General features: G+C 38.3%; 1 protein-coding gene across 4 annotated transcripts in view; it reads right to left on the reverse strand.

Annotated features, from left to right (window-relative positions):
* Window positions 1–306: 306 nt before the first annotated feature.
* MIPOL1 (mirror-image polydactyly 1) overlaps window positions 307–14,950 on the reverse strand; it is a 314,513-nt gene continuing 299,869 nt past the window's right edge. For all 4 annotated transcript variants that reach the window (XM_082737780.1, XM_082737783.1, XM_082737784.1 and 1 more), the window contains one exon: window positions 307–1,035. In XM_082737780.1, coding sequence (XP_082593906.1) covers window positions 969–1,035 — 67 coding nt within the window. In that variant the 3' untranslated portion in view covers window positions 307–968. The remainder of the gene's footprint in view (window positions 1,036–14,950) is intronic.

The raw sequence follows: 14,950 nt of genomic DNA on the forward strand, positions 1-14,950 counted from the left end.
AGTAGGTAACCAAATTGCCAGTTTTCTTTTTTCCATATCTTCATATTTTTACATTACAGTTTTATTGAATATTGGGTTCCCCTCCCTCCCAACAAAAATTCAAGTGATAATCTAGATAAAGATAACAAAAAATAATACTTAATATGTTTGATGCCTTCTTGTCTTTCAGAGTCATGCTAGCACATGTTACTTTTCAAGCCAAAGGTGTCCCAGCCCACGAGACAGACTTGGCCATTTCTATAGCTTAAATAAAGTTCAGTTATTCAGTCACAACACTAAAAAGTGTTGACAATATGAATCTAAAAGTACGCATAAACAATTTCCTCTTTTTTATTGAAAACAGTTTGCATTATTTGTAGTGAAACAAAAATCATGCCTTGATTAATGTAATTTTAAAATATCAAACTCTCATTAGATCTAAGCGTACATTTGATTCCTGGTATTTAGACTTAATATTCTTTAATACTGACAAAGATTATGTGAATGCATTGGAGGAAGACTATACACTCTCACGTCTGAGCTCTCATCAGTTAAGAAATAAATTCTATATTGAAAAATGCATGTATTTTAAGTTTTGACCTAACACAGTGGATTACGGTTTAGACAATATTTACTTTGCTGTATTTTGATTCAGAAAGGGCTGTATGCGAAGATATGACCTATAATGGTTTCTCCGTAAAAAGATTTATATTCAATACAGTGAGATATAAAATAGTTACAAAATAAGCTGCAACTTTATAGCTACTCACTGGTAAAAGTCTGTAGTTAATACATTTGGATAAATAACTCAAGTCAGCAGCAAAGTGGTTAAACATTTGTGATTTGATTTTATCTCAGCTTGGAATGTGGTTGGAGTGTCCCACTTCTAACAACTGTTTGCTAAGTTAAGGCTTTAGTGTTTACACAGTGTTGAATGAAGCAGCCTGGTCACCAGATGTGATTGCTTCCCCAGACTGTCGTTTTTTCAGTCAGATCACTGTCCTCATGGTCCCTGTTCCAACCTTCTTCCTCAGGACGTCCACCAGCCTTTCCAACCTAAGTCGGGGGCAGGAGGGCGGGAAGGGGAAAAAAAAAAAGAATACAAAAGGTGCAGTTATTGTCAGGAATGTTTTGGCTGAAAAAGAACAGTTATTTGCCTGTGACCAAGCAGTGCTGGTAGTCACATTAAGAGACAAAGCATTACTGTCAGCAAGACACACTGGTGCAGAGTGCCAAGTATCTGAGGTTAAAAAAACAGTAACAACACAAACTTTAACCTAGATCTTCAGATTATGTCAGCTTTAGAAGCTACATGAAAAATATAACATACATATTTCAATACATTTACCTGCCTGCGTTAGGTTGCAAATGAATCATTTACTATGCAATGAGAAGACGGCACTTGACATGCACAGCAGTTTCAAACTGATTTTTACCTGAGAAGTGCCTATTCCAATACAGAAATACCATCGCTCTTACACCTGTTACGTAGCTACATAAGTGATACACTGGTATGTTACACAATTCTGACACATTACATTTCTTCCTTCTTCATAAAGTCAGCTGATGAAAATAATTAGGAATTAACTAGCTGGAAAAAACCTTTTAGTGGCATGAAAATAATTTAAATATACACAAATGATTTGATGCTAATAAAACCAGACTTTCTGTACTACATTTAAAAAGGAGTTTCTATTCTGATTAACATAAACAGGCAAGAGGGTTTATAGTTTCTAGTCAAAGATATGTGATTTTTTTTAGTTGATTAAAAACCCACGAATTATACTGAAAATAAAGTCAAAAGTTCAGAAGTGCATTTCGTAGTGTTCTTAGGCTACTCTATGGGTGGGAGATGACATTCATGTGGATCAGTGAGATTTTGTTTGACAGGAGATGATGGAATCTGACCATTAAATTTTTTTTTTTTGCTGAAAACATAAAACCTCAACAAAAAAAATCCCGTTTGATGTTACACACAGAGAAATCTTCCAGTTTTCATATATACAATCTTCCTCCTGAAAGACTGGTGAGCGACATAGTCTAGTCTGCTCAAGCTTTGCCTCATTTATATGGATCCAAGCATGAGGGTCCTTTGCAAATAAACACAGCACAGAGCTAGACACTAAAGGAATGAGGGTATTCTTAGCGTCATACACACTGGTTTACACGGCTAATCAGCTGCACGCAACACTGAATGCTAGCTCTAGTTTATTGGATGATTTTGTGTATGCTGAGTTCTGTTCCCAGAAAACAAGAGGATGAAACAAAATAATTCAGTGCATCAAAAATCTTTGCTTTGAGAAATGGTAGTCATTAGAACAGATTCAGCTACTGAATAAGAAGATTCACTAGACAATTCACAATGTTCATAGGTCAGTCTGTATTAGTTGATTTTTCCCTAATGACAAAAGCTAGTGCTATCTTATATACTCTGAAAATGGTGACTTATAGGATTAATAAATTCTTATTTTATTTTTTAAAGATTTTATTTATTTACTTGACAGACAGAGATCACAAGTAGGCAGAGAGGCAGACAGAGAGAGAGAGGAGGAAGCAGGCTCCCTGCTGAGCAGAGAGCCAGATGCGGGGCTTGATCCCAGGACCCTGGGATCATGACCTGAGCCAAGGCAGAGGCTTCAACCTACTGAGCCACCCAGGTGCCCCTATAAATTCTTTCTTTAAAAAAATTTTTATTTACTTATTTGACAGAGAGAGATCACAAGCAGGCAGAGAGGCAGGCAGAGAGGGGAGGAAGCAGGCTCCCTGCCAAGCAGAGAGCCTGATGTGGGGCTGGATCCCAGGACCCTGAGATCATGACCTAAGCAGAAGGCAGAGGCTTAACCCGCTGAGCCACCCAGGCACCCCAGGATTACATAAATTCTTTTTTTTTAATTAATTTTTTTTAACATAAATTCTTTAAGACAAAGTTTCACTGACCTAAATTTTGGAGAAGGGGCAAGAAAACTATCAGTCTGAAAATTTAAATGTATTTTTAAAATATGATAATCACCTCAATTAACTGTTAAAAAAGGACTCGACTACTAAAGGAAATATTGACAGGCCACTTAAGAGCTTTTTTTAAAATTTTGGCATACATTGTAAAAAAGCCAGAAAACTTTACTTTTAAATTGGTTAGCTTTATCCCAGCACCATAATATCACTTATACTACAATAAAAAACAAACAAACAAACAAACACCTTCTTCATATTGTCAAAGTAAGATGTACTCTGCAGAGTTACTATTATTACTACGAATTCAGAATCAATGGAACCCCAAATTACTGAGATGAATCGGTGTGCCTCTTTTGACTTCTGCTTCACTAGTAGGCTCACCTAATTTAGTTTCCTTTTTATACATTAGGACATACTTCCACTTAGAACTTTTATATCTTGCTAAGGTAAGAGGTTAGAAGGAAATACTTAAATATCACATCTTACGCTCTCTTTCCTATGTTTCAACAATTACGAGATCAACCACATTCTCAGTTTATCCAGGTTGAATGATGTATGAAAATTTGATCTCAGAAATGAAAAAAAATGTCAATTACTTGGTTCTGTAAAAGCTTACTGACTTCTGAAACACAATGAAGCACCTATTCCTTCCTGTAAGGAATGGAATACACCTGCCAAACGTGGACGGTGCCAACAGGAAGGGAGCTGTGTGCGGCTGTTGAAGCACCTTGCAGGATTCGCCCGCAGGCAATTCTTTACCATCCAAATCGACACTAGCCTTTAAAAAAGTATGTAGCTTACTCAGTTGGTTCCAACTGCTTTACATGTTGCTCAACGATAATTTCCCAAGGCTTCATGAAATCGGAAAGCGGTTAGAGCTGGGAGTAGGATCTCTCCATTTTATTTTTATTTATTTTAAAAAAGATTTATTTATTTATTTATTTGACAGGCAGAGATCACAAGTAGGCAGAGAAGCAGGCAAAGGGAGAGGAGGAAGCAGACTCCCTGCTGAGCAGAGAGCCCGATGTGGGGCTCGATCCCAGGACTCTGGGATCATGACCAGAGCCGAAGGCAGAGGCTTTAGCCCACTGAGCCACCCAGGCGCCCCAGGATCTCTCCATTTTAAATATGAAGAAACAGAAGCACAAGTAAACCCTTCTACGGGACCTGCAGTAAAACAGTAACACCTCTGGGCCTGGTTTACTTGTTTGAAATTCAAAGCTACTTCCAAGAGGGCTTTGGGTCACTGGGAGAGCCACAGGTTTCAGACTATAGTTTAATGGATTATTTGGCTTCATTAAAAATTTTCTCAAGTTCTGGGCGCCTGGATGGCTCAGTGGGTTAAGCCTCTGCTTTCGGCTTGGGTCATGATCTCAGGGTCCTGGAATCAAGGCCCGCATCAGGCTCGCCTCCCGGCGGGGAGCCTGCTTTCCCCACAACCCCGCACCTGCCTCTCTGCCTACTTGTGATCTCGCTCTGTCAAATAAATAAATAAAATCTTAAAAAAAATTTTTTTTTCTCAAGTTCTTACTGAAGTCTAATTGGGAAGGCATTTGTCAGTGTATTTCTTTCTTTCTTTTTTTTTTTTTTAAGATTTTATTTATTTATTTGACAGAGATCACAAGTAGGCAGAGAGAGAGAGAGGGAAGCAGGCTCTCTGCTGAGCAGAAAGCCCAACACGGAACTCGATCCCAGGACCCTGAATCATGACCTGAGCGGAAGGCAGTGGCTTAACCCACTGAGCCACCCAGGCGCCCTGTCAGTGTATTTCACCTGCTATTTTAGTAACACATTAAGAAAGTAAAGTAATGACAGTGCACAGAATAAGAAATAATAGTTACAAACTAACTTTTGCTATGGTACAATTTCTATATAAACTTAAGAAATACACTTAAAGCTGTATTTTAGAAAACTTGTTTTTTAATTAACATTATTTTTATATTTTCTAGGTATTTAGATAATATACATGTACTACAATGGAATATATACTTTTCCAATAGGTAGATGAACATAGTTATTTACCAATTTTCCTAATCAGTATACTTATATTTTTCACTCTTAATGAATAATGTGATCTATTTTAAGTGGTAACTCTTTTTTTAAAAATTATTTCTTAAAGTCAATTAATTAATTTGATTTTTAAAGAAAGAGATTGCATGAGTGAAGTGGGGGAGGGGTGGAGGGAGAGGGGGAGAGAAAATCTTAAGCAGGCTCCAGACCTAGTGTGGAGCCTGATGTGGGACTCGATCTCCCCACCCTGAGATGATAACCTGCTGAAATCAAGAGTGGGATGCTTAACTGAGCTGCCCAGGAGCCCCAAATGGTAAGTAATTCTTAATACTGACTGTGTGCCAGGAATTATAAGTAAATTATGCACACACTTTATTTGCATGATAACTCCATGGAGTAGACAAAATTGGCTGACAAAACCAAAACACAGAGACAGTAATTTGATCAGAGCCCCACTTTTAGTAAGTTTTGGAGCTATGACGTGATACTAAATCTAATTACAACCTCCCTGATCTTTCTGATGTGCTATACTGCTTCCAAAAGCACTACAACATTTAAGGCTTATTTCTAAATTTTGGTAGGCTTGAATTATTCTTGCTGATTTTATACATATATTCCCCCCCCAACAGAAAGGAGTGAAACAGAACAAATTACTCATCACCAACAGAACAGTACCAAAGAAGTCTCACTGTAGGTTCCACTTTTGAGAGTAATTTTTATATCTGTTAATGTGAGAGTGGAAATTCTTCTTGGCTTGACAATTTTCACTCCAGAAAAATTATACCTGCTATTTTAGGCAATGAGGTTATCCCATCAAACATATTTGCCTTAGGGACGCCTGGGTGGCTCAGTTGGTTAGGCAGCTGCTTTCGGCTCAGGTTGTGATCCCAGCATCCTGGGATCGAGTCCCGCATCGGGCTCCTTGCTCAGCAGGGAGCCTGCTTCTCCCTCTGCCTCTGCCTGCCATTCTGTCTGCCTGTGCTCACTCTCTCTCCCCTCTCTCTCTCTGATAAATAAATAAAATCTTTTAAAAAAAAATTTTTTTTTTGTTCAAGGAGAAAGAAATAGGGAAATCCAAGAGAGATAGATAACAACCTCCATCCAGCAAAGGAGATAGAAAAACCACTTGAAATGTGGGGTTACCATTAGTATCAAAGATCTTGCCTGCTTTCAACCATGGCAGCAGGGTGAGAAAAAGACTTTAAATGTAGTTTTTTTCTTTTAGGATTATGGCTGTTCTTCCTCTACTGGTCATTTTAATGTGGATTTATTTTATCATCTTTTTCTTTATGCTTCCATACTTTCCTCAAAAAATGTTATTCGGGGGTGCCTGGGTGGCTCAGAGGGTTAAGCCTCTGCCTTCGGCTCAGGTCATGGTCTCAAGGTCCTGGGATCGAGCCCCGCATCAGGCTCTCTGCTCGGCCGGGAGCCTGCTTCCCCCTCTCTCTCTGCCTGCCTCTCTGCCTACTTGTGTTCTCTCTCTCTGTGTCAAATAAATTCAAAAACAAAACAAAACAAAAAAATGTTATTTGTTTCCTTGATTCCATCTACATGCTTTTACTTCCAAATACATAGCCCCCATCCCAAAACTCCCTTCTGAGTTTCAGACTCACATACCCTACCGCTCTCAAGACGGCTCCTTTTGCTTATTGCACTGGCATATGACACTTAGCATATCTAAAACAAAATTAATTTTGCTTCCCCTCAATGTTTCAGTATTTATCTTGATTAATGTTGTCTTTCATGAAGTTGAAAAAAATCAGAAAAACTTTATTTTATGTATGTATGTATGAATGTATGCATGTATGTATTTTTCTCATTTCAGTGTGGACCTGTGAAAACTTTGTGATGAAACCACTAATGCAGACAGTAGGAAGTAATGAATAGGTTTTAACTCATTTAGTAACATCATTTGCACTTTAGGGAGATTACACAGGCAAGAATGTAGGGATGGGATGGAGGCAGGTTACTCTATAGGTAGGAAGCCCAGATAGTTCCTGATTAAAATAATCCTAGTGAGCACAACATAAGAATGTATTTAAGGCCATACAACTGTGCACTTAAAAATGGCTTAAATGGTAAAATTTTATGTTGTGAAGATTGGCCATAATAAAAAAAATTTCTTGTAAAACTGGAAGCCTTGAACTAGAACTGCAGCAGTGCAAATGGAAAGAAGGGGGTAAGTTTGAAAGATATCTAGAATATGGAATCCAAAGGACTTAGTGACTTTTGAGGGTAGGGTGGGGAGAAATGGGGTGGGCAAGGATGTCTGGTTTTGGTTATTAAATGGATAGTGGTAACCAAGACAGTGTAGAGGAAGATTAGAAGAATTTGGTATGTGTGTTTGTGTGTTCAGCTTAGTACATATAAATTTGAAGTGTTGGTGGGACATATGAATGGGAATGTTAAGTAGATACCTGGATGTAAGAGTCTGTGTTAGAGAATTCCAGCTTTATGTATGGATTTCAGTTCAATCAATAAGTACTTGTTTGGTAACTCCTATGTACCAGGTATTGCTCTAGACATTGATTATTCAAAAAACAGGACATGGTCCCTCCTTATAACCATAATCTGGGGAAGTAGATCTTTACATAGGTAACTCAAATAAGTTATTAGTAGATGCTGTAATAAAACACAGATATTAAACAGAACGTAGTTTGGGTAGGGGAGGATAAGGGAAGGCACATGAAGTCTTCCTGATTTTGTCTGAGTTAAGTATTGAAGAATGAGAAGGAGACAGACATCTTGAGAAGGGTGGGAGTGGAGAGGGGGAAGGATGGGCATTAAAGACAGAGGAAATAATATCTGTGAAGGCACAGAATTATGAAAAGCATGATATGGGTCAAGTCCTATCGGGAGTAAGTTTTCTCAGGATCATGAAGTAAGAGGTGGAGAACGGTAGGAAATGAGGCTGAAGAGGCGGGTCACGACTAGATTGCTCTAGGTTGTAACTGAAGCCATGGGAGTAGATGGAAATGCTTAGAAAGATAAATAAAAAAGAAGAGAGGTGGGAATAAGAAAGAAACTAAATGAAAACAAATATTTAGAGTAAAGAGATTGGCAAAAGAATTTGAGGAAATAGGGAGTAAAAGATGAATCAAGAACAGGTAATTGTTATAGAATCCAAAGGGCATTTGAAGAAGGCAGTGATCAACAGGGTTAAGTACTTAAACAAGATCAAAGTGAAAAGTGCCCATTTGACTTGGGAATTGGGAAAAATGACAACTTTTGGGGTCAGTTTTAATGGCATGATGGAAGTAGGAGGAAGCCTGAGAGGAATGTGAAAATTGAAGGCCAGGGGTGCCTGGGTGGCTCAGTCAGTTAAAGCATCTGACTCTTGGTTTTGGCTCAGGTCGTGACCTCAGGGTCATGGGATCATAAGCACAACTTACAGCATTATCTTAAAAAATACAACTGGACAACTTTTCTTGGAGATTAAGGGGAAAGAGGTGGGAAAAATATAGCCGTGGATAATTTAGGTATGGAGGAAGTTAACCAATAGAACTTAAGTCTGCTAGATTCAACTTTCCCCATAGAGTAGGAGGCAGAGTTCTCTGCTGAAAGCAAGGGTAAAGAAAAAAGGTAGAGGAAGATGCTAAAGTTTAATGTGACAAGAAAGGGAGGTGACTTGGAATATATAAAAGAAATATTAGGTGAGATTAATGATATAGCTACAGCTAGAGACTACAAATTTGTAGGAGGTACTGGTCATCATAGTATGATGTCATCATGACTTTTGTTTTCCACATCAGGTCTACACTTTGGGGATAAATTTGGAGAGGACAAATAATAGAAGTAATTAATTGAGAGTTTATGACTTGTAAGACAAAACAAGAGTATAACAAGACTGTGTCCTTGAGAGAAAGTGATTAAACTTAGAATTGAGATTGGGTAGAGAAGAAAAGTGAGTCTGTAAGGGGCTGTTAGTTCAGGAAAAAAAAAAAAAAAAAAAAAAAAGTGAAAGGAGCAAGGGACCAGATGTCTTGATCTGTGATGAAGCTAAAAAGCATGAGTAGTTGGAATAAGTCTGTGGTTATTGTGAAAGAGGCAACTTTGATCTTAGGATTTCAGATGTAGAAAATTCTGCCTACATCCATTGTGGCTTTAGTGGATAAGAGATAAAAGTCATTAGCATTCAAGAGACAAAAGAATAGGGTACATTACTGACATGGATATTGAAGTTTCTTGGCGCGAATGTAGAAGTTGGAGTAGAGAGGAAGACACTGAGTCAGATGCCTGAAACATATTTTAAGGGAATATCACTGATCACATCAGTAGATAGCACTAAAGAGGGAGACAGTGGGTGAGAAAGCTGGATGGTGTAAATCTCAAAGGAGGGAGGGTTTTTACATCATTGCAGGTCTGAAAGCAGCAAAGGGGAACCAGAAGAATTCTCCTTCATAGAATCTGGGTATGGGAAAAAGACTGGTGTTCAGTGGGCTGCCAGAAAACAAGTGTCCTCAGTAAATTCAAGTTTCAGGTAGAATGTGTGTGTGAAACACTCAGTGTAGAAGTTGTGGATAGATGCGAGGTAGTAACAATGGAAGGAAGGTTCCAGAAAGCAGACTAAAAAGAGCTAAGATAAGAGGAATAAAAAGAAGGAGAGAAAGATGGGGAGGGAGGAAACACAGAGCTATGAAAGAGAAGAGCTGATGGTCTGAGTGTGCGCACTCTCCCATGTATAAATTATAACTGATAAAGTAAGAAGTTCTTTCTCTGTTTTAGCTACAAAATGTAACCGAGGAATACAGATTAAGATACACTGATGCTAATAAAAATGGACATATACACATGTATTTGTAAATATAGAGACATGCTCATATCAATATGGATCATCAATTTCATTTTTCTTCACAAAAGAACACATAAGAAATAAGTAAATAGCCTATGAAGAAAGAATGAAGTTGAAAAAAGACGACTATTTACATTTGAAATACACGGAAGTAAGTTTGTAAGTGAAAAGGTGAGGATAGGAGTAGATAAGAGAGCAGACTGAAAAATCATGGTGAAGAAGGTAATAATAAGACTTGGTAGACAGTAGTAAGAATGAGGAATTAAATAATTATATTGTCAAAAATCATGCCTTATTTTAACTGGAAACTGCCTCCTTGAATCTTCTTCTCATCTACCCAGACCTACCCTTTAAATTGTTACCCTATTTGATTTCTGTAGGAGGTGCCGTCAAAATGTTAAGAGAGCTGTCATGTCCTTACGATATTTTATTTACACTTCCAGTCTTCAGATGGCTGGTATCTTAAAGTTAGTAGACAACTCACTATTATTCATATTTTTTGTGCATGTTCTCTAGTATGTCCAGTTTCTTTAAAAATATTGGACATGCGGTGCCTGGGTGGCGTGGTCAGTTGAACGTTCAACTCTTCATTTCAGCTTGGGTAGTGACCTGAGGGTCATGGGATCAAGTCCCATGTCAGGCTCCACACTCAGTAGACTCTCTGCTTGAGATTCTCTCTCTCCCTCTGCTTCCCCCCTCCACACTCTTTCTAAAAGAAGTAAATAAAATCTTTAAAAATTTTGCCCCTATGTAATAACCCAGTTTAATCATTATAGAGGGAAGGTGGACTGATATCTTCCTTGATTTAGACTTTTACTTCTGTTTCACTATCCCTACTTATACTAATACTCTAACACTAATACTGATATCACCAATACCTAGCTTGCTTAGTCTCCCATGCCACGCCAAGGGTCTCCTATTTTGGACATATACAATTAATATTTCTTCTCCATTTATTGCTGTACAATAAACCACACAAAACTTGATGGCTTAAAACAGCAGCTATTTTATTTAATTTTGTCAACTTGGAATTGGAGTAGCTGGGTAATTCTGCTAGCCTTTCCTGGCATCACTCATTCAGCTATAGTCAGTTGGGGTGGGGTGGTCATGTGCCTGACAGGTAGTGCTGACTTCTGCTAGGACTCTCTGTTTCTGTGGTATCTCATTCTCAAACAGATAAGCCCAGACTTATTTACCTAGTGACCACATCGGTAAGAGGGCGATGCTGAAATCACTACGGCCTCTTGAGGCCTTGTTTAGAAGTTGTACATCACTTGGTTTATTTTATTGTTTAAAGGGAGTCACAGGCCAGCCCAGATTTAGAGGGGGGGGGGGGGAAATTCCACCTTTTGACAGAAGGCGGTGCCAAAAATTCAGGGTCTTTTTTTTTTTTTTTAATTTCTTTTCAGCATAACAGTATTCATTGTTTTTGCACCACACCCAGTGCTCCATTCATGGTCATTTTTATTGCACAATATTGATCTTAAGCAGAAGATTCTATGTTTATCCATGTCAGACTTCATCTTGGTAAATTTATTTATTTATTGTGTACTTATTTATTTATTTGGCAGAGAAAGCACACACAAGCAGGGGGAGCGACACACAGAGGGAAAGGGAGAAGTAAGCTCCCTGCTGAGCAGAGAGTCCAATGTGGGGCTTGATCCCAGGACCCTGGGATCATGATCTGAGCCCAAGGCAGATGCTTAATGGCTGAGCCACCCAGGCGCCCCTTGAGTTTATTACTTTTTGTACTTATGGTACTTTAACTTAGATATTAAAAAATGTTGAATAAAAAAGTACTGAAACTCTTAGGTATATCCCTACACGTCATAATATGTATTCCTATTCAATTAGCATGAATTCTCTGAAACAGAGAATTGCTAGTTGTGCAGTCCACTTTTTGATCCAGTCCACAAAGATATTTTGAGATAGTCTGTCAAATGACTGTTAAAATTAAGATATATGTGCTTTGGTGAGTGCTGTGAAGTGTGTAAACCTGGTGATTCACAGACCTGTACCCCTGGGGATAAAAATATATGTTTATAAAAAATAAAAAATTAAAAAAAATTAAGATATATTAGAGTTCTTCCTCCTTACCTACCAGTCATAGAGGTTAATTCCTGAGATGCATTTATTTTATTTTTTTAAAAAATTTTATTTATTTATTTATTTGACAGAGAGAGATTACAAGTAGGCAGAGAGAGAGAGGAGGAAGCAGGCTCCCTGCTGAGCAGAGTGCCCAATGCGGGACTCGATCCCAGGACCCTGAGATCATGACCTGAGCCGAAGGCAGAGGCTTTAACTCACTGAGCCACCCAGGCGCCCCTGAGATGCATTTAGACTTGCAAAGACCCAGTATACGGCAACTGGGATCAGCCTGGCTGTCAGAGCATAAGCTCTTAGTGGGGACAACACGAAGTGACTCGGTGGGTCTGGAGCTATGGTAACTGGACTGGCCATAGGGTGTTATCCAAAAGTACTGTTAACTATTTCAATTAAGTACCTATAGGGCTTAATTTGGGCTTTAACAGATATCCAAATAGGTCTACTTGATGATCTGTTGCATGGAAACAGTTTCTGGGCTATGATGATATTTGGCAAATATGATGAGTTTGTAAACCACTGCTTAAGTTGATGCCATGCCTAGTATGGTCCATAGCACATAGCACTTACTCTATCTTTAAATTTAATTTTGAGGGTTGATCTACTTGTGTTTCAACATTGAAGATACACTTACTGAAAAACTTCACTGAAAAGTCCATGAGTCATTTTTTATTAAAAGCAAATAATGAATTCCAAAATATTACCAACTTAAAAACACTATGATGGTATTATGCATTTTACCTTACCAAAAAAGTCATCGTTTTTTTTTTTTTTCAAACAGTTTCACTATTAAACAGATGTGGACCTAGAAATAGATCTTGTTTTTTTATAAAATTTAAAGATTTATTTATTTATTTATTTATTTATTTGACAGACGGAGATCACAAGCAGGCAGAGAGGCAGGCAGAGAGAGAGGAGGAAGCAGGCTCCCTGCTGAGCAGAAAGCCTGATGCGGGATTCGATCCCGGACTCTGAGATCATGACCTGAGCCGAAGGCAGTGGCTTAACCCCCTGAGCCACCCAGGCGCCCCTTGTTTTTTATGAAATTTAAAGCTTAAAACATTTTTGTATTTTTGTTAGCAAACTCAGTGTTAATAATAAATTGTGATTAATTTGGAAATGGGCATAATTTATTATCCAGAACAGGATATTCTAACATAACAGTTAAAATAAGATTTCAAATGTAATTATACTACAGAGAATGAGGTAAAAAATTGATACTGGCAGGAATGTACTAGCCAAAGTAATTATACTCAGGACAATTTACTGAAGGAAAGAAGCTATAGGACAATTATTTACTATTTAAATTTATACAAAATATTTTGAAGAAGACATCACAATATGTCATTATAACTAAATAATAAATAAGAATTCTAGATGAGCACCAATTTTAAGATTTTATTTATTTATTTTAAAGATTTATTTATTTGAGAGAGCACACAGAGGGAGATGGAGAAGCAGATGCCCTGCTGAGCAAGAAACCAGACATGGGACTCAATCCCAGTACCCTAGGATCATGACCTGAGCCAAAGGCAGACACTTAACTGACTGAACCCCTGGACATGCCTTGATTTTAATTATAAAAACAGATTTAAAAGATATTAGTCTTTTTCTTAGAAAATATTACCAATGCAAATGACTGGGAAACTTTTAAAAAATCTTGACAGGGGCACCTGGGTGGCTCAGTGGGTTAAAGCCTCTGCCTTCGGCTCAGGTCATGATCTCATGGATGTGGGATCGAGCCCTACATGGGGCGCTCTGCTTGGCGGAGAGCCTGCTTCTTCCCTTCTCTCTCTGCCTGCCTCTCTGCCTACTTGTGATCTCTGTCAAATAAATAAATTTAAAAAAAAAAAATCTTGACAAAAGGTTGTGTTAAAAATCAGCCTGGGGGCTCCTGGGTGACTCAGTCAGTAGAGCAGCTGATTCTTGATTTGGGCTCAGGTCATGATCTCAGGGTGGTGGAACTGAGCCCTGCATAGGGCTTTGTGCTCAGAGTGAGTCTGCTTCTTTCCTGCTCCCTCTGCCCCTCCCCCTCAGTCACCCACTCTCCCAAGTAACTAACTAACTAAATAAATCTTTAAAAACAAAAATCTCAGTTTGGTTACCATGTCATTGATAAGTTTACATGGATATACTGTGACAATTAGAATCAAGCCTCTGCCTCCCCTGTTAATCCTCATAAAATCTTTGAGATTAAGTAGAAACCAAAATATGCATGTAAGAAGGGTCTCTTACTACCTACTTCATTCACTGTGTGTTCAGGTCTCTCCAATATTTTATGACTGTCTGAGATTTAAGAATTCCCATCAGAACTGAAATGTTGATAAACTTATAGCCTACATAGGCTGAAGCAGAGTACGTGCCAAGGTTCTGTTCAAATATATTTAGTAAAAATGCCTACATTCAGCAAAAACTGCATTCTCACTCTAGTTTTGACTTAAAAGTAATTTTCAAATCAGTAATGTAAACTGAGTATACATAGTCTTCACAATCTCCACTATTCCAAACACAAGATGATACGCAGGAAATAAACTACCAAATTATTATAGTTCTCAAAATGATTTTGGGTCATGTCTTCCCTACACCTCTAATAAAGCAGTCCAAATAGCCTTTGTTTTGTTTGGGTCAGGCATGGGTTACAACTGTAAGAGTGGCGAAGTCTGCCTTTATTTCTCAAAGAGCTAAAATAATTTGATAAGGGTGCCTGGGTGGCTCAGTGGGTTAAAGCCTCTGCCTTCAGTTCAGGTCATGATCCCAGGGTCCTGGGATAGAGCCCTGTATTAGGCTTCCTACTCAGTGGGGAGTCTGCTTCCTCCAATCTCTCTGCCTGCCCCTCCCTACTTGTGATCTTTCTCTGTCAACTTTTAATAAGATTTAAATAAAATCTTTAAAAAATAAAATAAAAATTAAAATAATTTGATAATGATAACTATTAAAACAGAATTCCACCAGTAATATAGAACTCTAGAGAGACAATCACAACCCAAACCCAAAATTAAATCCAATGCTGAGCAGATAATGACCCAATGGCACTTCTTTTGCTTCCCATTAAGATCCAGCCTCTATGGGGCACCTGGCAGGCTCAGTCAGTTAGGCAGCTGACTCTTTGGGTTC

This window comes from Mustela nivalis (assembly GCF_964662115.1).
Source record: "Mustela nivalis genome assembly, chromosome: 6".
NCBI classification, from domain to species: domain Eukaryota; kingdom Metazoa; phylum Chordata; class Mammalia; order Carnivora; family Mustelidae; genus Mustela; species Mustela nivalis.